Genomic DNA, 25561 nt, shown 5'->3' on the forward strand with positions numbered 1-25561 from the left:
CCAGCAATGGGCCAATTGTTTCCTTGACTTTTTCTTGTTTTTAACATGTTGGAAGAAGCTTTTTATTATTTTTACTTTTGTCGCTAGCCTTTGTTCATTGTGAGCCTTAGCTTTCCTCACTTCATCTTTACAGGCTCGGCTATTTGCTGATATTCTGCCTTAGTTATTTGCCCTCTTTCCACTTTTTATATTTGTCCTTTTGTCTTTCAATTTGTCAGATAGTTCTTTATGCATCCATGCTGGTTTCTTTTGTGATCTACTATTTTTCTTCTTCATTGGTATTGTGTTAGACTGTGCTTTTATAATCTCACTTTTCAAAATTTCCCAAGCTTCTTGAGTTGTTTTCCCCCTGAGGATTCTCATCCATTGAATCCTTCTCAAGATCTCTCTAAGTTTATTGAAATTAGCTCTCTTAAAGTCCAAGACTCTAGTTTGACTTTGTTCTACTACTTGTATTTGCTTAATGTTGAATTCCAATATTGCGTGGTCACTTGCCCCCAAGGTTCCTGTAGCTTCAACACCTTCTATCATTTCATCTCTGTTAGTGAGAATTAAGTCCAATATGGCTGATCCCCTTGTCGCCTTCTCTATTTTTTGGGAAACAAAGTTGTCTGCTAGGTTTGTTAGGAACCTGTTGGATTTTCCACTTGGTGCAGAGTTTGTTTCCCAGTTGATGTCAGGGTAGTTAAAATCCCCCATTACTACTGTGATGTGCTTCCTACATACCTTAGTTAGCTGACTAGCAAAAAGTTCATCTACTTCCTCTGTTTGGTTGGGTGGCCTATAGTATAGACCTATGGCAATATCGTTTTTCACCCCTTTTATATTGACCCAAATACATTCAAGATGATTTTCATCATTTATTCATCAATATTTATTTATTTATTTGTTAAGTGCCTCATCTTTTCTTGGGGCCACACAAATAGAACTTCCCCTTTATTTTATTCCCACAACATGACAATATAATATCAAACTGTGATGAATCTAAAATTGAAGTGAAGATCCAAAAGTCCCATTGCGCCAGAAGGGATATGAAATATTGAAAAAGTTACTGCCTTATTATAGTAATACTAAATCAAGATATAGTTTGGTTTAAGCACTTAGGGTCTACAATATAGCTTCTGGATTCCTCGTGGGTCTTTTAGGTTTTATTTTTAACAATAAATACTTTATTCTTTTATTGTTATTCTTTTATACATTATTTTATTCATCTTAATAATAAAAGTGGTGGGTGGCTCCAGCCTCTGTTTTGTTAGGATGTGTGTTTACCTGCCAAGAAAAAATTACAAAGGTAAGCTGAGGTGATAGAATGCATCTGAGAGACTTAAAAATGCACTTGTGTGTCATGTAAAAATAATTTCAACAGTTCTGGAGAATTGGTATGTTGTAACTGGTTAGATTCTTTGTGATAGCCATTTCATTAGATGCCTGGGACAGTTCTCAAAATACTTAATGCCCACTAGCTCAAAAAAAAAAATCAGAGATACCTGAACTAGGATCAGCTTACTAATATTCTCTAAGTCTGCTAATTTTGCTGATTGTCAGCAGTTTGAATGTCACCATATTCTTAACTCAGCCTTCCATCCTTCCGAGGTCAGTAAAATGATTGTTGGGGGCAATATGTTGACTCTATAAACCGTTTAGAGAGGGTTGTAAAGCGCTGTGAAGCAATATATAAGTCTAAGTGCTATTGCTATTGCTTTAATTAAGAGACTGCTAATGATTCCATATTTCTTTTTCTTTTTGCAGAAAGATCTATGAAGAAGGGTAAGTTATACATTTATTTAGATGTATTACATCCGTCCTGCATTTGGGATGGCTAATTGTGAACCCAATTTACTTACAACAGTCCTCAACTTACAACAGTTTATTAAATGACCATTCAAAGTTACAATGGCACTGAAAAAAGTGACTTACGACAATTTTTCACACTTATGACCGCTGCAGCATCCCCATGATCATGTGCTCAAAATTCAGATGCTTGGCAACTGGTTCATACTTATGACTGTTTCAGTGCCCCGGAGTCATGTGAACCCCTTTTACGACCTTCTGACATGAAAAGTCAGTGAGGAAGCCAGATTCACTTAATAACTTATCCACTACAGTGATTCACTTAACAATTGTACGAAGGTCGTAAAATGGGACAAAACTCATTTAACACATGTCAAACTTAACAACAGAAATTTTTGGCTCAATTGGGGTTGTAAGTCGAGGACTATCTGTAAGATCCTTATTATATCTTATTATGTGCATAAATCAGTGAATAAGTTATTGTATTCCATATTTTTTTTTGGGAAATCAATAAGATTATTGAGAAAACCATGGACAGCCAAGAAAACAAACAAAGGGATTGTCAGACAGATCAGTCCAGAGATCTTGTTACAGGCACAAATTATCCTACTTTGACCACATTATGTAGCTCTTTGGAAAAGGCTGTAATAGTGGTAAAGGCAGAAGGAAAGAAAAGAAGAGGATGGCCAGCAGCAAAGTGAATGGACTTACAGTGGCATAACAGTTGAAAGGGACCTAGTCCAACCCTTTGCTCGAGCAGGAGACTCTATACCAGTGATGGCTAACCTTTTCAGAACTGGGTGCCCAAAGCATGCCCGAACCCCCAAAATGCAATGAATGCGCCATCCCCCCGTGCCACCCCTGCATGCGCTCCACCCACCCCCATGCATGTGTGGCAGAGACCCAAAGACCAGCTGGCCAGTGGGAGGCACGCACGCATGTGCAGTGGAGCTGAACTGCGGCGATGGCTCGCATGCCATCAGAGAGGGCACTGCGTGCCACCTCTGGCACGCATGCCATAGGTTTGCCATCACAGCCCTATACCCTTTCAGATAAATGTTTGTCCAATCTCTTCTTAAAAACCTCCAATGATGGAGCACTGAAGCAATTTCTGAAGGGAAGCCATTCCACTGATTAATTCTAACTGTCAGGAAATCTCCTTATTTTCTAGGTTGGGTCTCTCCTTGATTAGTTCCCATCCATTGATTCTTGTTCTGCCTTCAGGTGCTTTGGAAACTAGGTTGGCCCCCTTTTCTTTGCGACAGATACTGGAACATTGCTATCATGTCATCCCTAATACTTGTTTTCATTAAACTAAAAGAAACATTAAACAGAGCAGGTTAGGGGCAGTTCATTCAGAAAACACATCTATACGGTGAGGAGTATCACGTACAGTAGTCCTTTAAGGACTAAGAATAAAAAAATGACTTGATAGAACATAATCAGGCAGTTTTTTTAAAATCTCAATCCAACATTCATACAATATATGAAAGGCTTGGATAAAGTCAACTAGCTCACTCTCATCCTCTGGAAAGACGAAAGACCTACTGTTGTGACCCAGGGCTGGGCACGGAAGCAACACAGCTGGAATGAAGGCTTAACTCCCCTTTTATTACTCCAACTTTGCCCCAAAAGTCCCACTGTTCACTGCAAGTCCAGGAACAAAACTCTAAACATGCAGCTCTAATACTTCCTGGCTGCTATTAGTCCAGAGGAACAGCACAGTTCTGAGAGTAGCCACAGTTCAAGGAATTTGATTCCAAGGAGTCCTCGTCACAGGAAGAGTTCACTGGGACTGCAACACAACCTGGAGCAGGACTGGGTCACTGTGAACTTGCACATAGTCTGGCCAGGCAATCAGGGCAAGGCAAACAGGACAAGTCAGAAGTCAGTAACAGCACGTGAGACTAGAAAAAGACAACAGTTGTTCCTAACAGGTGCCCCTTCCAACAGTGTCTCTTTAAATCTCATTCCCCAGAGGGGAGGGCACCCTCTTCCCGAGTCCTCGGGTCCTCTCTAGTCTCTGTGCTCGGGGATCGGGGGGGGCGGGGGGGGGCGGGAAGAGGTAATTGCTCGCTGCCGGAGCTCTGTCACTCCTCTGCTCTGCTTCCTGTCCTCTTTCTCCCCTTGGTCATCCTGTGCTCTCTCTCCTTCACTGGCGACTCTTCCCAGGCCCAAGAGGTCTGGGACTGCTTTGTCCTGCTCCTCCAGTCGTTCCTCCATCACCCCTAGTTCCATCTCGTCCTCCTCAGACCCAAGCTCTGATGGGGCCATGACACCTACCTTCTCACACCTTCATACCCCCTCATGCCTCCTTTATAGCATTAAACATCCATGAGGCCATGCTATCCATGAAGCTCTACATGGAATCTTCCTGTAATGGTATCAGTAGCTGAGGATAAAGACCTTCAGGTCTTTAAGGAATGGGTAGTGAAGACTTCCCGTCCATATCCTCATTCTGTTCTTAAGTCTAGTCTGACTGCTATAAAAACAATGGGGACTAATGATGATAGGAGTGGTGATGCCAACGATAGGCAGGATAAGATAAGTTTCCAGTGACTTCCTCTTTTTTCTCAGTCACTTTGTTGCCTTCTGCTCATGGTCTCCACATACAGTGCTGGATTCAACAAGATTTATTTAATAAAGTGCACTTTGTTGGCTTCACACAACATATGAAAGCCAAATAAATAAATAAAGCATATTCTGGCTTAACAGCTTTGGTAAGCCCAGTTTTTTGTTGATTGTTGAATGATTGGGTGTGTATACCGTAGTTTTGAACTCTAAATATGGCATCCATATAATTAAAGAAAAAACCAGGAAACACTTTTCAGTTTACATACACACACACACGCACATATGTATATGTATATGTATATATATACTTGTCTTATAACAAAACACAGACACAGTTTCAACAGTTGACCTACCCTTCCTTGCATGGTTGTATGATCCTGAGTTGGCATAATAAAGCTCTTGTCTCAATCAAATGTAGTTAAGGTTGTGCTTATACAAATAATATCAAATGACAAAAGGAGATCATACCTAGGCATACCAATAGCAGATGTGCATTAAATTACTCATGCTGAATTTCTGAAAATTAATGTGCCCTTATCATTGTTAAAGTATAGGCCAAACGCTGTGAATTGCACTGATTATAAATTGGTCAATAATTCATTAGCCTTTCAAAATAAAATTTATGGATGGTGCTGTTTGGACTAGATACAGGGGATTCATGTAACCTCCCAAGCATCCAGACACAAAAACAGGCTTGTTCTTTTGGGGAATCCTAATGAGCGTTTTGGCATGTGGATTTCTGCACATCTGTCTACTAGATGCTCCAGCTCCACAATAACCCTTTTCTTTAAGCTTTACCCAGAGCCCTTAACTCCTAGCAAAGACAGTATGTTGGTGATTAGCAGAATAATAGCTCTATGACATCCTATGAATAATTTTGAGAGTCATTTAGGCATGCACACACATATATAGCGGCAAAGAAATGAGAACCCTTCTGGGTGAAGCTTTTGCATTTTAGTTTAAACAGAGAAACAGAGTTATCTGTACTATGAAGTAGGAGCTCCCCCAAGCTGTCAGATATGGCTTGAATAACTCTGCTCAGACAACGGAATTCCTGGCAGAAATTAATTTCCGCATTCTGCAGCATTGATCCTTTTATTTTGTTTTGCTTTTAAATAAAGCCTTCTTTACGTTGAGCTTGAATCCTGATGACTTCATAGACATGTACTGCAGTTCATGTAGTTTTCCTGGAGATAATATAAAAGTGGCTTGCCACGAATATCTGAAATTTTGTTGTTTCCTAGTACGGTTTGCAGCCATGTTATTTAGGAAATGACCCTGCCAAGATAAGATGTATACCTGGGAAAAATAGTAGCAATTCCAACTTTAAAAAGCAAAGAAAATATGCTATACTGTATGTGCCAGTGAGTCAACAGGGAAGGACAACAAGTTCATCAACGGTTTATTAATTTAATCTAATATAATCCAATCCAATCCAATCCAAACTATATTTGGGCTGCTGGCTCCCAGGAGGAAACTCCCAGGAAAAAAACTCAGATTGCAAAAGATGTAGTAGCCTGTCCATTTCTTGTACCATAATGACAGTCTGATTTATAGAAAGAAACAAGCAAGGCTTCCCAAGTCATAGAAGAAACACATTTGCAGCTGCTAAACTAATCTGCTTTTCCAGTAGAAAGAAGGTCAAAATCTGATTGTACTAGTTATATTAGATTAATTGCAAGTGAAGTTTTATTTCCAGTCTGATATACAATAAATGGTAAAATGCCCTGTTTGGCAAAAGGCAGTCTCTGCTTGCTGTAATGGGAGCATTCCCTAAACTCTGCATAATCACCACAAATGCTATTAAGTCTAGGTTCGAAATTAGCTCAGGAATAGCCTTTTGCGTGGCACTTAAACTGTTCAGAAAAGTAATGTTTGTATAAATAGACAAATTTCTCTTGCCATTTGAGACTGCATTTAAGCAATCTGCTTAGCCACAGCTAACTTAACTATCATTCTCTGAATTAAGCAAACATTGCATTTTGTGATAAACTATGTAGACAGAAAGCTAGGGGGTGTGATGGCTCAGTTGTTAAAGATGCTGAGCTTGTTAGTTGGAAAGCTGACTGCCTCAGCTTGAGACCCCAGCACCGCATGATGGGGTGAGCTCCTGTTATTTCCCAAGCTCCTGCCCACCTAGTAGTTCGAAAGCATGCAAATGCAAGTAGATAAATAGGTACCGCTTCAGTGAGAAGATAACAGTGTTCCATGAGCCTCAGCATGTATAACCACCAAAGTTTTGTTGGACAACGCTGGATCCTTCACTAAGAAACAGAGATGAGTACTAGAGTCAGACATGACTGGAAAAGAGAAACCTTTATCTTTACCTTTAGCCAGAAAGCTTGCTTTGTACATCATGCTGAGCTAAACTACAGTTCTCTGTTTGTGGTTTGGTGTGCTATGAATCACTGAAATGTAGATGAGTCAGAATGATAACAGAAGGGAATTAGACTTTTGTGCCCTCCGAGATTCATTCATAAAACCATGGAAGGTGTTGACTATTTGGCACACTAAACAACAAAGATGCTAATGCATTTGCAGAACTAGGCGTATCTACAATTGTAATAATCAAATATTCATGCTAACATTTCCCCGCTACTCCTAAGCTTGTTACAGTAAGAATTGCTGGGTGGGGTTGTTGTGAAAGCTAATTATTACAAGGAAATACAATCTCCTTCTTTCCTATTTTGTAAGAACTCTCCTTTGTACTTAACATGGCATAATTTAAATTTCAGGGGAAAACCAAATCTACTAGATATGGGATCTCTGATGATCAAACCAATACAACGTGTAATGAAGTATCCTTTGTTATTGTGTGAGCTCTTGAATGCCACTCCTAGGTCTCACCCCGACTACAAAGCGTTGCAGGATGCCTTGTTTGCTATGAAAGATATGAATATGAATATAAATGAACTTAAAAGGAGAAAGGATATAGGTAAGAGAAAGTCAACAATATGGGATATCCGTAAGGGACCTGCTTGTATGACCTTTTCAGAACAATGAAATGACCATTATAGAAAATAATAAGATGCTGCACCATATTGATTTTTTCCCTGTATGGAATGAAATTTGAAGCTTGTATACATGGCAAGCAGCAGCAAGCAGTTTTGCCTTAAATATAAGTACCTGAGGAATGACTGTGAAAGAGCATCATTCTCCTTGTTTCCATTCTTGTAAGCTTCCAATATATTTGGCTGGTCGCTATGAAAACAGAGTATTAGACCAAACAAATCTTTGTCTGAATCTACTAGGAATTTTTGTGTGGCTAAAGCTTAGATATACGACTAAAATGCCTTTCTTGAGAGGATTTGTTCATCCCACATTAATCTGGATTGATCTAAAGAGATGACCAAATTATTTATTTACAAATTAAGCCATGGATTGATTTATAACGAATATGAGCAATGGAAGACAGTGGACCTGTACCTGTGGGATTCTTATTTTATGGAACTTTCATTTTAGGAAAGTGATTCTGTCACTTTAATATCTGTCTGATTTCAGAATGATAGTTCTGCGTAGTGAAAGTTTGCCAAACACATTTGCAGAGGTCATACATACTACAGAAGGAAAGATTGTTGTAATAAAGGCATTCAGATAGGAACTTACGTCAAATTCAAGCTACAATAATTACGCTTAGCATTAAGTTTTAAAATTCATTTGGGTTGTACAAAGCATTCCTGAAAGAAATGTGAAAACATCAACATCCACTTATTAAGCCCAAAAATGTAGCAAGATGTAAGACCAGGATTCAAATACCTTTCCAAATGTTATACAGATACTCCTCGACTTATGACCCTTCAGCAATCCAGGGCCTCCCCCACTACCTGGGGCACCACATGCTCCAAGATAGCAGCAGGGATTGCTGGAATTTGGTGGGCATCTCATTTAATGACCGCAATGAGATATGACCATAATTTTGCTCTGAACTGTGGTCCTAAATCGAGGACACCTATACAACAGCCCTAATCTGCTTAACTATAGAACAAACTATATTTGGCTGGTTTCACACATAGTGTCCAGTCATATGTCACATGGTATGGTAAGTTAAATTCAAATTAATCCCATTTTGTATTAATATGATTTGTAAATTCAGCACTCAATATGACAATAATCTACACTTTGAATTTGGCTTATTTTTGGATAGGTATGTTCTGCATTTGGACGCCATACACAAAACTTTATCTGATCACAAAGTAGGGCTGCAAAAATCTAAACAACTGCATATTAGATGGCAGCAAATTGTTAGTGTTATCTCTAACTCTCTTTTTCTACGCAACAACACATTGTTTGAAATTTCACAACTCAGATCTGGGTGTCCAATAAAAACACTTCCCAGGGGCTAAGGGGCCCATAACCCTGAAAAAAAGCTAAGCCTATTCATATTATGAGAAAATAGTTTATTGTGATGTTGAAATATAGGCTATGGCGGTGATATTTGACTGAATCCTTAAACATATTATAGCATGTTCTTTGTAGGATCAAAGCAATATTCATCCGGTTCACAATTCAGTTTTCAACAATTGCTAGCTTCAAAGTGATAGACATTCCTTGCATTTAGAGTTCATGGGTATCTCGTCTCTTTATATGGGAATTCCCTTGGGCTGTTGTTCTTCATAAAGAGCAATATATGCTTATTCATAGGCCAAAAAAAAAATCATTAAATCCCAGAACTAAAAAGCACATTTTGTTCCCATCTTATTTATCTTACTGCATGAGAAGACTGAAAATATTGCTACAGCTCAAGTATTAGATGCTTGCATTTGCTTAAGGCATATAAATAAAATTAAGCATTTTTTTCTTATTGTATCTGAGCTTCTCCCTGATAGATTCACTAAGAATTCTGCTTTGCAAACACATGAAAATTGCTATAGAATTCAAGCATCTATGCATTTTGCAATAAATAGAATAAAGGCGGCTATTGAAAATGACAGTAACAATTAGTGAAATTAAACTTTTAGAAAGTTTATGTAGCCATCAGGACTCTTCTTTCCATCAGTAGAACAAATTGTAGCCTCTGTTTCTTTATTTCTCTAATCGGTGATAGCATTAAAAAAAAAGCATATAGAACTTCATTGCTGCCTTATCAGTGCACATTGTTATTTTTAATGTGATTTGTCTGATTACAGTGCTTAAGTATAAGAAGAATGATGAAGATGAATCTTTGAAGGATAAATTTTCAAAGTTAAATATTCACTCAATTAGTAAAAAGTCCAAGAGAGTGACTGGTCACCTGAAGATTCTGACAGGAGGAGAGCCTCAGGTAATCACTCATTGTGTTTGCACATCATACTAAACCAGGGGTCTGCAACCTTAAACACTCAAGAGCCATTTGGACCAGTTTCCCACAGAAAAGAAAACACTGGGTGCCACAAAACTTCCTGTGCCTGATTATTTCTTGAGCGGCCCCAAAACTAGCATATGTAGTTGAATTAAATGTTCTGTTTTCTTCCGAAAATTTTCTTTTCTAGGATTTATCCATGGTTGGCCTACCAGGGGTTGAAAAGCTCAATAAATTGAGTGCCGGTGGGTGTTGCACATTGGTGGTTGTGATAAATATTTTGAGTGACAGGGAGCCGCACCAGAGCCGCATGTTGCTGACCCCTGTACTGAACTGTACTGGTTTGTTTAGACATGATTTCTTGAGTACTCAAACCTTTGCTGGATTTACTCACATCAATAATTTGCAATCCACAGTGGCCGATTTCATGCAACAACTAAGCCACAACTAAGCCACAACTAAGTCAACATTGTTATGGCTTAGTGCAGGGGTGGATTTCTATGAGGGCCAGATCAGCACTGTAATTCCCCACAGGCTGGCTGGGAGGGAGAGATGGGATGGACACCTCCTGCAGCACCTTGCCAGTCAAAATGGGGCAAGGGGGGGCCCCATGCCCCATTTTTGGCCTGGACGGCCTCTGCAGCACTTTGCTGCCAAAACATTTTGGCTGCCACAGACACCGCGGGCTGGTCCTTTGCTATTTCTAGGCTGGCCCCGTGGATCAGATCGGGCCCATGAGTCTTGAGTTTGACACCCCTGGCTTAGTGCAACATGTATATCCAGCCATTGCTTTACAAGGATTTTAAGAGATGGTTTATTGGTCAGAGTGCTAAGTATTTTCATTCGTTGGGTATCCTTCCTTTTCCTCCTATTATGTCCTTCCTATTTGCCCATTCCAAAACAGGTTTTATCAATTGCCCATGCATTTCTCAAGGTGTTAAGAAATCTGGAGCACATAATTTACTTTAAAGAGAATGTTTTTATATGCCAGAGTCACAATTCTGCAGTTGCTTTATACAAATTAGGGATTGTGATCAGGTTGTTTGTTTAGTTCTTTGCTTTCTGATTCCAACCAGTCTGATTAGCAAAGAAGTGCTAACCAGTAGCTTACTCATGAAATATATATTATGTTAGGGCCTGTGACTGACTTCCTAAGTATGTGCTATTTATTTATTTATTTATTTATTTATAAATAATTTTTATTTCCATTTTCCAACATCATATTTATGTACAAACTATTATCCATCATTAATCATTAATTTTTATTTATTACTGATTCAGGCCTGCCCGATTGCCACTTCCTTTCTTCACAACCTCCCTCTCTACCCTCTACTACTTTCCCATCCATCCTCATCTCCTTCACTTTACTACTTCCTCTCCTCCTTCTCCACTCCTCCCTTCTTCCACCCTATCTAACCTTCTTATTCCCCTCCTCCTTCTCTACTCATTCCTACCTACTTTCTTCCCTCCTTCTACTCCTCTCTCCTTTTCTTCCTGAAATGGCAGTCGAGCATCCCCAATATCATTTAAAAATTTTTAATTTCATATCTTCAAAAATTACTGTACATTAATAATCAATCCATGTATCATTTCCCCTTCCCCCTCCTCCCCTTCCCCCTGACTTCCCAGAGCAAATACCGGTATTATGACCAACAATCACAAACTAATGTATACAAAATATACATAACCTCCCACCTTTAAAAATTTAAAACTTTAGATCCTCACAATAAAAATAAAAGATAGGAAAGAATAATAAAAGAAAAGAAGAAAAGAAGCAATACCAACTTCACATATTACTTCTTACAGTCCATTTTAAAATTAATCCATCTTCTCAAATTCAATTTTTTCCACTTGTATATTCCTTCAAATTTCATAAGTCCATTTCTCAAATTACAGTCCATCTTCTCGAACTCAAATTTTTATCACTTATATATTTCTTCAATTGCCATAACATTTAATGTCCGTTCTTCTTACAGTCCATTTTAAAATTAGTCCATCTTCTAAAGTTCAATTTTTTCACCACTTGTATATTCCTTCAAATTTCATAAGTCCATTTCTTAATTTACAATCCAGCTTCTCAAATTCAAATTTCATCACTTATATATTTCTTCAATTGTCATAAGATTTAATATCCAATCTTCCAATACTACTCCATCAATCAAATATCATTTCAATAAAATCTCTCAAATATAGTATTTCCAGCTTAACTTCAGAACTTTTACTATCTATAAACGTATCATTTAAAACAAATAATCATTTAAACTACATCCACAATATAACAGTAAACAGTTAAAATCATTACATCCACATTATCTAAATTCATAAATTTCACTTTCCATCCTTCACAATTGAATAATATCATCCCATAAATTTATACCATACAAATAGCAAATAACAAAATCCTATAATTTATATCCTAAACAAATCAATTCCAAAATTAACCATAATCATCATATTCATATCTTAAACATTCCTCCCCTCTCCCATTCTATTTTCCATCATTTCCAAACCAATTAACTTAGCATCTAACAACAAAGGATTCCCACTCTTTAAAACATTAATATAAAAATGTCTCGCTTTCATAACTGAATTAAGAAAATACTTTCTGCCTCTAAAATTCACTGACAAACCCATTGGGACTTCCCATCTAAAATCTGATGTTTCTTAAATTCATCCACTAAAAAAGCAAATTCTCTTTTCTTTCTTAACATTTTAGGAGGAATTTCCTTCATCATTTTTATATCTTGTCCCAATATTTGAAATTTATTTTTATAAAAGGCTTGCAAAATTTCATACCTAACCTTTTTAGTTGTAAAATAAATAACCACATCCCTCGGTACTCTATTTTGTCTTGCCCACCAAGAATTAACACGATAAATTCTTTCAATATTAGTCTCAAAATCTTCCGGCTCCACACCCTTTATCTGAGCAAAGGCTTGCATAAAAATCTCCTTTAAATTTTCCTTCCTATTTTGTTTCAACCCCCTCACCCTTATAGCATATTCCATTAATCTATATTGTAATATTACTCTTTCTTCATCTGCCCTATCTACCTTTGCCTGTATATCTTCCATCTTATTATCTAAGTTCCAATTGTTTTGATTTTTTTGAGTTTCTTCTATTTTCCTTTGCAACTCTAAATTAGCTTTATTAATTTCTGCAAGATTATCCTCCATCTGAATACAAGAGCTCAATATTTGCGCAATTGCATCCTTTACCATTTTCATTTCCCTCTTCTGCTCTTCCACCACTTCCTTAAAATCCAACATCTCTTTCTCTATTTCATCAAATTTTTGATCTATTTCTAAAAAATGACTCTCCAAAAACTCCTGTAAAGAATTTCTTAATTCTTCCGGTATGGCTCTGCTTCGTGGAGAGCAGCTATGATTTAGCTGCTAACTCCCTAGTCAGTAGAGCTGTCAGGACATAGTAAATCTGGGTCCGACAGCTTGGAATTCTCTCCTTCAGGCAAAGAAGGAAAGATGAGCATTCAGGTTTGAAGTTGAGACACCCTAATAAGCTTCTAAGGCTTACGGGGAGTTCTCCTTCCATAGCCTGATAAGCTCCTGGCTGGGCGAGGCTTCTGCCTTTAAGGCGGACAAACAAAGCGTCCAATTTCCACGGCAGGAGTTGATTTATGATGGACTGTAACGTGGACGGAGCAGAAACTGGAGTTTTAACACTTTTTTGTAAGAAGACTGCAAACCCCTGAGGATATATTTGCTGCGAAGATAGGAGAGAAGAAAGCAAATGGCGGTTTTGTGGAATGTGTGTATTGAAAACGAAAGTTAAAGCTAACAGCTAGTGTCGAAATAGAAGATATATAGGAATGATTAAATGGAAGAAACGAGAATCTTATGATTTATATTTTTTCTTCTTCTTTGGGATTATAGTGATTTAGAAAAAAAGTTTTTTGAATTTTTCTTTTTTAATTTTTTTTTCTTCTTCTTGGTCCATTATCAAGCTATATATATATATATATATATATATATATATATATATATATATATATATATTTTAAATGGCTTTTAAGCAAATAGTGCCAAAAGTCATTAAAAACTTTGAAATTTCTTCAGCTCAGATTCAAAAATTTAAAGAAGAAATTAAAAAGGTATGTGCTATTTATTGATGAGAGTTAACTTCAGAATGTATCTTAACTTCAAAAAAGCAGTTGCATTTTTCTGTGGCTTACTACAAATCTTTTAATGGAAGCCAGAACTAAACAATATAGCCCGTGAAACCTTCTGCTCTAGACAGGACTCCAAACACACAGTACAAAAGTCAAAATGGGGCTTCGGATGAGGTTATTGTAGTTGGCAGCTCGATTAATTTCAAAGCTTTACTAGTTCACATTTGGATCAATGCCTAAAAATAGAGGAAAATACCTTAAGCTTAGTTAACTGCTTCTCCATCTCAGCCAAAATTGACATTATTAGCATGCGGCAGCCATTCTGATTCTCTAACACAGCCTGCCCTAATTGTTAGCAATGAAATTCAAAAATCTGAACTGACAATAAAAGTTTGTAGATCTTGATTCTGTGCCAGTTCTTATCAGCTGCATGGAATAATATGGTTTAAATAATTCTATGCAGGCTGATAACACTCTTATGATGAAGCGGGTATTCTCTGTGTCGAAGTTTCTTTTTAATCAACATTTTTCAAACTCGAATAGCACTGAAGCATTTTGGGATAGAGTTATGTTTTTATGAAACATAAAAACATAAAAACACAGCATTTTTCTTTCTTCTAAGTCAGGGCTCTCAAACTCATGGCCCGTGGGCGGGATGCATCATGCGCTGGCCATGCCCGGTTTAGCGAGTGGGGGGAAGTTGCGATACGTCATGTGACAACACCACGATGACACAAATTTGACCTACCTGTTCTAAGTTATTGCTTCAGGTCACATTTTCCATTGCTGACATTTGCAGCAGCTTCTAACTTCCTTAATCAATTATTGACCCTCTTCTGTTTAGCAAAGTAAATCAGTCCTAGTAGGATTTGGTTTTCTTTTCATAAAAGCTTTTAACAGATACATTTTATAGTGTACAAATCGCAAGCATTCCAAAAGGTTGTGAGTGCATGTATAACCTAGTTTGGCTAAGATAAGGCTAAAGTCAATTACCAATTTCATCTTTGCTCACTGAAAGCACAAAATTACTATTTCACAGAAAGACCCCACAGACACAAGCTTCTTAAGTTAAGTATCTTTTTTACAGAAATTATGACTTTATATGCTCTCCTCCTGCTTTACAGCCCTCTCTAAGTGGTTTACAGAGTCAGCATATTGCCCCCAACAGTGAGGGGAAGTTAAAAATGCTTGTCTATGAAACATGTCAATATTCATTTTTGGATAATGATGAAGAGGACTGAAAATGATGGAAGAGAATATTTGTTGCAGTGAGTTGAACTGTGGGATCCTTGTTAGTCTCTGAGCTCGGTTTTTTCTTGAAGACATTTCATTACCAAACTAGATAACATACTCAGGGCACTGCTGATGTTACCGAGGTTGGTAATAAAATGTTTGCAAGAACCACCAATCTCAGAGAGCGACAAGGACCCCACAGGTCTGAAATTAAAGAAATGTAACCAGAATGGCAGTAAAGGTATTTTAATATTCCCTTAAAACTGTTATTTATTGTTATGTGAAGATGCTTCAACAGACCAATGGGAAGGAACTCTAAGGCATTTTAGCATTACTATTAGCAATTACGTTCTTATCCTAACTATTATGTTTTTGTGGCTTTAGGTGAAAGATGAAGTTTTTAATAAAGAGGAGAAATTATTCAAAAGCTTAGAAAAGACAGTCAAACTATGTGTGAAGAATATTCCATTGTCTCTTCAGCATTTAGAAGTAAGTGTTGTGTAACAATATTGCAACCTTGGTGCTAATCGTTCACAAGTTGCAAATTGACATTTGACGGGTCAAACCTGATTCAAATCTTGAACTGATCTCACAGATGGGGAAAAATACTGAAGCTCTTCTCTTAATCCATATTAAAAATGTCAGAAACAGAATTCTCAAACCTTTACATGAAGATTTAAACTTCACTTAGTGCGTCTCCTGGCAAATGCACACTTTAAGATTATATTGTGTTTGTAAAGTATGGGAAGTCATTATTAAAAAATAGTTTGGCTATCTGTTGTGCAATCAATTCTGGTTTGTTAAGCAACTCATGGCTTACTTCAATACGCAAGTCAGACCATAAATCTTTGGGCCTGGGTTGTATGAGAATGCTGAATGGTGGATACAATAAGGTTTTCAGATTTATGTATTACGTGTTACATAGTTTATTTATGTAATACATAAGTTATTCAATTTTTTAAAATAAATGTCAACAATTAAATTAGTAGATCAAGTAAACAATGCCCTCTTCTGTTGGGATTTTTTTTTTCATTTACAAGGAGCTCTTAAATACTGATACTGTACTATTGAAAAATCTTCCATTTGAAATCTGAAAACTCCAGTCAATTTCTTTATAGATCTATGCTTCAGGTCTCATCCAAGGGATCATTTTCATGGACCAATCACATTCTTGCAGGCTCTGGAGAAGAATCCTCTGCAGAAGTCAGAGTTACCACACTGGAGTCCAGCTGCAAAGAAATATGGAAAACAGGATCAAAAGCTGACATAGATGCAATATCTATTCACAACATTCTTTTTATCCTGCTTTGGTTACCTGTATTCCTAACCTGTGTCTGTGAGAAGTTTTCTAGATTTATTGATCTTCATCTAGACCAGGGATCTCAAACTCAGTTTCATTGAGGGCCGCATCAGGGTTATGTTTGACCTTGGGGGGCCAGGGTGGTGTGGGGCCAGCTTGACATAATTCATGCTGGGGGAGGCCATGGTGGCCCAAGCACTCTGCCAGCGAAAATGGGCTCCTGAGCTCTATTTTTTGTTGCAACAGCCTCCTACAACCCTCTGCCGACAAAAACAGAGCTTAGGAGGACTGTGGCAACCCACATGAGTTCCACTTTCAGCTGCGACGGCCTCCTGCAACCCTCTGCCAGTGAAAACGGAACTCAGGAGGATCATGGGCAGCCCACACAAACTCCATTTTTGGCTGCGACGGGCTTCTGAAACCCTCTGCCAGTGAAAACAGAGTTTGTGAGGATCATGGGTGGCCCACACAAGCTCCATTTTTGGCTGCGACAGCCTCCTGCAGCCCTCTGCCAGCGAAAACGGAGCTCGGGGGAATCATGGGTGGCCCACACAAGCTCCATTTTTGGCTGCGACAGCCTCCTGAAACCCTCCCTCCTGAGCTCCATTTTTGCTAGCAGAGACATCACAGGCCGGTCCCTCACTGTTTCAGGGCGGCCCCACAGACCGCAGGCCAGATCCAGCCCATGGGCCTTGAATTTGACACCCCTGATCTAGACTATTACCATCTTCTGGTTTGATGCCTTTTGTATCTAGTTTAGAATTTTTATTCCGAATTATTATTGTTATTATTATTGTTGTTGTTGTTGTATTTATTTAAATGATTTAGATGGCCAACACACTTGTGAAATGAGACTATAGGTGGCTGGGTGTTTACTTTGACCTAATGGACTCATTTGAATAATTCTGTGGCTTTAATGTCTTTGAAAGGACTGGTTTACCAGCCTTTTAACATGCACTGTCTGATTATCATCTTTGCCACTCTCTTTTCCTTGCATTTTCACACGATGAAACAAAACGAAAGGGGACAAAGTGCTGGATTTTTGTTTTGTTTTTGCTTCTGTAGTTAGGGCTTTAGAGACCCAGTTTGGTGTTGTGGTTAAAGTACCAGGCTAGAAACTGAGACTATGAGTTCTAATCCTGTCTTAGGAACAAAGCCAACTGGGTGACCTTGGCCCAGTAGTTCTCTCTCAGCACCACTTCTAAGGTCTTGCCAAGGAAACTATAGAGATGAGTCCAAGCAGGTCACCAGGAGTCAACAATAACTTGTAGGCACACACAGAAAAACAAAAAAAATTAAGAGTTTAACTGCGTGTGTTTGTATACCTACCCAAAAAGGCATTTCATTTATTTCACGAATACAAGACAAATTGGATTATTACCGCACAAATTTACATAGCAGCTTTATAAATATTGCAGCAAATGGTAGCAAGCAGATTGTTTCATAAATAAGTATTGACTTCTTATTGCAAATGTTATTGAAGAAGTGTACATGTCAGAGTTCCAAGTAACACCCCCAGCAAAAGAAAACTCCGAGGCTTGAAGTTCCTCAAAGTTCCATTTTATTAGAGATGTCATATTGGCACATCTGGGAAAACCCAAATCTGAAAGCTTCCAGGTTTTCCCCACCCAAAGGAAAGTCCGAGTCCCTGCCCAACACCCACATGTCCATCACATGGTCCAATCCAAGCAACATCCCAACTGGAGATGCCTCCCAGTTCCGTCCATCAAGGTACAGGGCAAGATGTCCTTGACTTTCTGAGAAAGGAATGTTATTATGACTATATATCGCCCATTCTCCATACAATCCTCCCTCCCAGTTTCCCACAGTAGTAAATGTGGCAGGCCTGAAGGCCCAATGAAAAAAATGGCTTCCAAGCCTGACATTCAGGTTAATGTCAGGGATCCAAGTAACACTCCCAACGAAAGAAAAGGGTGGTGGTTTGTGCGTATATGTAACATTCTTTTGTCTATTTCATTTTTTTCAGGACTCTGTATTTCTCGGAGCACAGTGCATAACTGATCTTCAAGATCTGCTACATGAGAATGAAGATGGGGCTAACACATCTTCAGACGCATTGATTAATGCTGGGCATCCCAGCAAACTGTTTGTAAGTTCTTGAATATATAGCTTTAAAAGGACTGGAATAGATTTCATGAAATCTGCTGTGTGTAATATTGCACAACAAATCTAATAGAAAGTAGTTTGTTTTTTAGCCTAGCTACCCACAGATTCCAATTTACTTTAAGTCAGCGGTGTCAAACTTGCATCGTCACAGCTTCGTCACGTGATGTATCACAACTTTTTCCCCCTTCGATAAACTGGGCATGGGCACGGCCAGCATGTGACACATCTGGTCTGTGGGCCGCGAGTTTGACAGCCCTGCTGTAAGTATATACAAAATCCAGCCTTCCATATTGGAAGAATATTCAAAAGGTATGAATTGAGAATGAATAAAAGGTAAATGAAGATTGTAGATTAGGGAGACTTAAAAAAAAAAACTTGCTCAGCCACAAACCTGACTTGGTGAGTCAGGGCATAGCCTCACCACACATGGCTCTTTTGAGGATAAAAGCCACGCCAACCATCTACCCTGTGGTTTTCAAAAGGAAGAAAATCTAGTATATCCCCGTCTTTATTCTTGTGAAAACTTTGCAAGGTAAATTAAAATAGAAAATGTGACTCACCCAGTAAATTTTACACCTCAACAGAAACTTCAGCCCTAGGTTTGTAATTTAAATCTATGGTATGGAAAATTCTGTATTTCTGAATTAGGTTTTCATCTTATTATTCATTATCTAAATTGATTCTCCCAAGACAACCAGGAATTTAACAAGATTCTCCAAACCGGAAGATTAAATTTAAATAATAATAATAATAATAACAGGCATATATTACTAGTAAATATAGGATATAAATAGCTTTACTATTTTACATCCTGAGATGTCTTCACCAACTGTATGAGAACAGATTATCTTCATTCAGATACATTGTCCTTTCTCTTAGTTCCCTGGGTACATAGAACATTTCCTTCCTTCCTTCCTTCCTTCCTTCCTTCCTTCCTTCCTTCCTTCCTTCCTTCCTTCCTTCCTTCCTTCCCTTTTTGTCACTTAATTCTCTCATACTTCATGTTATAATTCTTCATGTGACTTTCTTTTCATGATATTGCCCACAGATATTGATCTCTGCTGCCATCCAGGGTTCAGTTCTGATTTTCACATAATGCTTTTTAGCAAGATAGGCAAGATTAAAGTTGAATACAAACCTTAATTGTCCCTATGCCATATGTATCTCTCCCCACTAATGGTAAAAGTGGTACTAATCAGTTAGGATATACAGGTAGTCCTTGACTTAGGACCACAATTGAGCCCAAAATTTATGTTGCTAAGCGAGACATTTGTCAAGTGAGTTCTGTCCTATTTTATGACCTTTCTTGCCACAGCTGTTAAGTGAATCATTGCAGTTTTAAGTTAGGGTTAGGGTTGTTAAGTGAATCTGGCTTGCCCCTTGCTTGTCAGAAGTTCGCAAAAGGTGATCACATGACCCCGGGAAACTCCAGCTGTCATAAATATGAGTCAGTTGCCAAGCATCTGAATTTTGATCACATGACCAAGGGGATGCTGCAATGGTCATAAGTGTGAAAAATGGTCATACATCCTGCAGAAGGTTAGCAGTTCAACAGCTCAAATCCCTAGTGACGCGTAATGGGGTGAGCTCCTGTTACTTGTCCCAGCTTCTGCCAACCTAGCAGTTCGAAAGCACATAACAATGCAAGTAGAAAAATAGGGACCATTTTGGTGGGAAGGTAACAGCATTCTGTGCACCTTCGGTGTCGAGTCATACTGGCCACATGACCACAGAGACGTCTTCTGACAGCGCTGGCTCTTCGGCTTTGAAACGGAGATGAGCACCGCCCCCTAGAGCTGGAAACGACTAGCATACATGTGCAGGGGAACCTTTACCTTTATGCCACAAATACAAAGTTCAATTTTATTTACTTTGGCTAATATATGCAAGATATAAACTGCCTTCTTTGGGAATATATTGATGTCTGTAGCCTTCAGCTAGGAGGTGTTTTGAGTGTGCTGACATACTTGGAAATATGGGCGATAAGGACTGAGATGCAATCCTTACGTCAAAGTTATGCTAATGTTATTTAATGAATTTCTTCGCTCTGATATATATCTTTTGCCTTTCCTTCTTCCAATGCATGAAGCTGAATCAAGTAGAGAAGTTGGTGTTGACTCCATTGACTGCACTGCACTCTCTTTTCCTCGGCCCCCAGAAGCTCATCCAAAAGCGTTATGACAAACTTCTGGATTATAGTAGCTTGTATCAAAAAGCTTCAGGGGATGATACTGACCTGGCCAGGAAAGAATATGAGGCCCTCAATGCACAGCTAGTGGAGGAGCTCCAGCGGTTCAATGAAGCAGCAAAGAAAATTGTAACCAGTTGCCTATGTTGTCTCATCACTCTCCTGAAAGACATGATGTCATCAGCATCACAATCCTTTTCAACCAATGAATCCCAATTACTAGCAATTAAACCGGAGGTACCAACACCCTGATGAAAGTAGTTTGTGATTCTTTCTTCTTTGAATGGGGGCTGCTTATGTTTGCAATTCAAAATGCCTTTCACATTTTAACCAGCAATTTTTGAGCTGAAATGATTGTCTCTGAAGGAAAATTTAAAAGCAAATTCACCTTTATCCAATTGAATAATTAAAAAATAATGATACTGGAGACCTTTTTGAAGAAGTGATGTTACATTGCTGGTAGATGAAATGTTGAGAGGGATGGAGTGTTTTTAGATTAGGTCTGCATTTTCCATTTTCAAAGGCATCACAGGAAGTTTCACCTCTGATTTTTTCAAAGGTAGTATGGAAATGAATTGGGAGAAAGATTAATATTGATGCTGTGGTTTCTATTACATATTTTCCATCATTCCAAAGTGTCCCTGGCTACGCACACTTCCAAACTGAGCATAAATATATGAGGTTTAATATTGGGATGTGTCCAATCTTAACAACGTTAAGACTTGCACACTTCAACATGGCTGACTCGGGAATTCTGGGAGTTGACGTCCACAAGTCTTAAAGCTGCCACCCTTGGTTTAAACTAAAGCGTAGGAAGCCAGGGAGCCTGCTGACTACAGTACTGATAAGATTCTTGCATTAATAAAAATACAGGACATTGATAATAGAATACAGGACATTGAGTAAATGCAACAAAATCAAACTCATCCATGTAAATTTCACTGAAGTTTTCTTTGTCTCTGCAAGAAAATTTTAAAGTAAATTCACCCTTATTCAACTGAATAATTAAAAAATATTGGAGACATTTTTGAAGAATTAGTACTACCTTGCTGGTAGATGAAATATTGATAGGAATGAAGTGGATTTTTAGACTGGCTCTGCACTTTTCACTTTCAAAGGCATCCCAGAAAAGCTTAGAGATGCCACATAATTCTCATTTCCACTGGTTAAATCTCTCCCATAATTCCACAACCAAAATTTAGTTTTCAAGGTTCGAAGAAGCTAAGGGTAGAAATGGGATGGATGGTCTCCTAGAAGATATTTGTCTCCGGTCATACCATTAACATTTTAAACAAATCAAAAGCTAAAATGTGGATAGTTTTTGCTTTGTTTTGTTGGAAAAATGAAGACTTTGGAAAAGGGAACACAAATGAAGTTGGGTGCTTGTGTGTAAACTTGTGCCCATGAGTTAGTGATCCCTCTTTCTAGGGAAAGTTAGGAGCATCAAGTTATAAGCACTGAGATGCTTCCAGGTTGAAAAGATTAAGGATGAGCCTCAGTGGCACAGTGGTTACAGTGCAGTATCTGGAAGTGGCATATCCCTTACATATGACATTTAAATTCACTCAGCTGGGTCTTTTGCTATCCAATGTTTTCTAATTCAGCACTGTTAGGCAATAGGATGTTGGAAACCTGGAAATGTGCTTGCACACTGGCCGGTAAGCACATGTAGCTACAATGTATTAATTGTGTTAATATGTGTCTGTTGTAATCTCTGATAGAAATATAGATCTGAGTAGAAGCTTCTTCGTACATGAAGCTGATGAATGATAAGGTAACCTTGAGTCTCTTTTACTATTTGCAGAAAACTTCTCCCAGTATCAGTGAAATACAAGATCAGGTTCTTGAAGATGTTCACAGTTTGAATTGTATCAAGGAAAACCACTGTGTAACTTTTATTGAAAGAAAGCTGAGTTTTGAAAAAAAGAGGCCCGTCTCTCTCCAGGTATGCAATTTGCCATTAAATTGAGTAATTATATTAAGCTAGGCGCAAGGGTGTCAAACTGGCAGCCCACATGGCCGGATGAGTCACAAGCAAGCCACGCCCACCCCAGCTCCGCGAAGGGGAAAACTTCATGAAATGTCACATGACAGCAACATGACACTGCGAGTTTGACACCCGTGAAGCTAGGGATTCACCATCTTTATAGTCAATCTACAGATGCTGAGATCTCCCTTTGGTATACTGTAAAACCAAAAATCTACTATGGCGAAGTACATACATGCTAAACCATCACTGAGTAATCTGCACTGAAGCAGATACAATTTTAACAAATAGACATTGCTTTTGGTGATGTATGGATCCCAGTTTTCACTCTGGTCTGCTTCATGCTAACAATATCAGATGCCTAGGAAGCAGCAGCTAAATCTTGATGTATATCTACAATTTGACTGATGTATATCATTCCAGGCATAAAATAGTAATATCATGGATAGCTAATTTCTAAAGAATGGCCTTTTCACTGTAGGATAAGGATAAGGTCAAATGCCTTATATTAATTAATTTACCAAATTAATGTATTAAATACATCGAATGTATTAAAACAAGAGAAACAGACAAATTTAATATGCTTTGTGGAAGAGGAATCTCTCAGCTTCAAAAATATGAACCAGCACAAGTATGTAAATAGTAAGACTGGATTCATACACTGGACTAAACCATAATGTGATTTTGAACTTTAGCTTGGCTTTGGCTAATTGTAGTTTATTTGACAGATCGTAGCTAAATAAGATTTTTCTAATAAACCAGGTCAGGACTGAAATCACATTATGTAGAAAATCACAATTAACAGTGAGCATGCTGTTCCATGGTATAGTAGTTCTTTCAATCAGTTTTTTGTTTCCAGCCTGAATTTCCCCGTCAGAAAGACGTCCACCGGTTAATGCTACTTTCTATGTACAATGTGGACTTGTTATACCAAGCCAAGCGTAAATGCAATGCCACACAGGAGTTGGATATTGATCTTTATGAAGGAGAGGTGGTGGCTCTCATTGACCAAAAGGATCCTTTTGGCTGTACAAGCAGGTGGCTTGTTGATACTGGAAGTAAGTACTTCACATTGTACTCTCAGCATAGATATGCCCTAGTTGCAGAGACCTGATCTTTAAAATTACCTTCTTGGTTTTAGATATGGGGTTAACGGACACTTCCATTTAATCACTGTTTTACCTCTTATCATTTTCATTTCTATATTGCTATTCCTAAATGGCTAAGGGTTTTTGACTTAAATAATAATCTTGTTTGTTTGTGCTATCCATCTCTCCAGTGAAAGTGAGTGGCCAACAATTAAATACATTAAAACAAAATAAGGTATTAAAATCATCTTAACTAATCTTCCAGTTCTTCTGAATCCAGTTCAACATGCATTTGGAATTTTTCAAAGTTTTTAAAATATTCAGCTCTCTAAAGCAGGGGTGTCAAACCAGGGGTAAAAACTACTTACCTTCCTTACCGGTTCAGAAGTGCACGTGCTCCATCTGTGTGTGTGCGTGTCACATGCATGCACAGACCCTCTGAGCATGTGCAAAACCTTTCTGCACATACCCAGAGGGTACAAAACACATTACTTCCTGGTTAAAACAACAGCCAGGCAGGTGGGTGGAACCTCGCACCACGAGGTTCTCCGAACCACCCACCACAATCGCTACCAGTCCGAACCAGGGGCATTTCACCCCTATATCAAACTCAAAGCCCGGGGGCTGGATCCGGCCCATGGGCTATTTAGACCTGGCCTGTGGGGCCACCCTGGAAACAGCAAAGGACTGGCCTGCGGTGGCACCACATCTGCCACCCCGAGCTCCCTTTTCACTGGCAGGGGTTGCAGGAGGCCGTTTTCTCTGGAAGAGCCCTCAGGTCACCACAGGTGCCTCCCGACACGAGTGACGGCATGCTGGCTATGCCCACCCCTGCCACGCCCACCCCACTCCAGCATTCCGAAGTCAAACACAACCCTGATATGGCCCTCAATGAAATCGAGATTGACACCCCTGCTCTAGAGCCATATTTCTCAGCCCCTGCAACTTTAAGATTCATCAACATCTACTTTCTGGAAGCCACTGATTTGAGATTTATGTGAAATTTCCTGACTTAACCAGAAGGCAGTCCATATTAAACTGATCCAGCATTTATGGCTGGTTCTTACCCACCTTTAGTGATTGTCTTCTTTGCAACTCTATGGCAGTGCCTTGTTGAACTTGGAAGAAGTAGTCTAGTCAGTCTAGTCAGAGCTTGCATCACAAGTACTAAGCCTAGCTAACCTGAATACTGGTATGGGATTAGGGACTTGCCAGAACAGAACAAAACACAGTTGATAGTGTAATATTAATTAGATTGTATAGTTTGCAATACTTTAGAGCATTTTCATGACTCCTCCAACTTTCACTGCAATGTCAGATTGCAATGTCTCTCTCTGTCTCTCTTTTTAACTTGCAATAATTTAATGCACTTTCATTAAAATAAAAAACCCTTTTGATACTCTTGGCCTTTTCTTTTTCCTCCCCTATGTATAGTTCTTAAAGGATACGTTTATTCTTCCTTCCTGAAACCCTATAAACCAGCCAAGGGACCAAAAAATCCTGGGGAAATCCATTTCTGTGACGGTGACTTTGATAACATCAGCCTTTTTGTCTCTTCACGACAACTGGATGACAACAGTACAAAACCCACAGAACACAAAAGAAGTGGCAGTGACTCTTCCTATAATAGCCTGTGTGAAAAAGAATCTGTGAATGGCTCAGAATTGGAGAGCTTTTATGAAACAGACGAGCAACACGTAAGCATGATTTCATGATCAGTCCTTTTATTAAAAAAAGGGAGAGGGGATGAATTCAGGGATGAGTTACCCCTAGTTGCTGGACACCACTTTCTAACTGTAGCTGCCTATTCGTTTTTCTTCTCTAGATAAATGAATTGCAGCGTCTACTAATCTTGCCAACTCTTTT

General features: G+C 38.6%; 1 protein-coding gene across 3 annotated transcripts in view; it reads left to right on the forward strand.

The window, feature by feature from the left end:
• ARHGEF38 (Rho guanine nucleotide exchange factor 38) overlaps positions 1-25561 on the forward strand; it is a 58371-nt gene that overhangs the window by 29178 nt on the left and 3632 nt on the right. For 2 of the 3 annotated variants that reach the window (XM_058193640.1, XM_058193638.1), the window contains 9 exons: positions 1750-1767; positions 7101-7300; positions 9492-9625; positions 15390-15494; positions 18293-18415; positions 20522-20857; positions 22425-22565; positions 23467-23665; positions 25130-25392. In XM_058193640.1, coding sequence (XP_058049623.1) covers positions 1750-1767; positions 7101-7300; positions 9492-9625; positions 15390-15494; positions 18293-18415; positions 20522-20857; positions 22425-22565; positions 23467-23665; positions 25130-25392 — 1519 coding nt within the window. The remainder of the gene's footprint in view (positions 1-1749; positions 1768-7100; positions 7301-9491; positions 9626-15389; positions 15495-18292; positions 18416-20521; positions 20858-22424; positions 22566-23466; positions 23666-25129; positions 25393-25561) is intronic. The other variant, XM_058193639.1, reaches the window with a different exon arrangement.

This window comes from Ahaetulla prasina, chromosome 8 (assembly GCF_028640845.1).
Source record: "Ahaetulla prasina isolate Xishuangbanna chromosome 8, ASM2864084v1, whole genome shotgun sequence".
Classification (NCBI taxonomy): domain Eukaryota; kingdom Metazoa; phylum Chordata; class Lepidosauria; order Squamata; family Colubridae; genus Ahaetulla; species Ahaetulla prasina.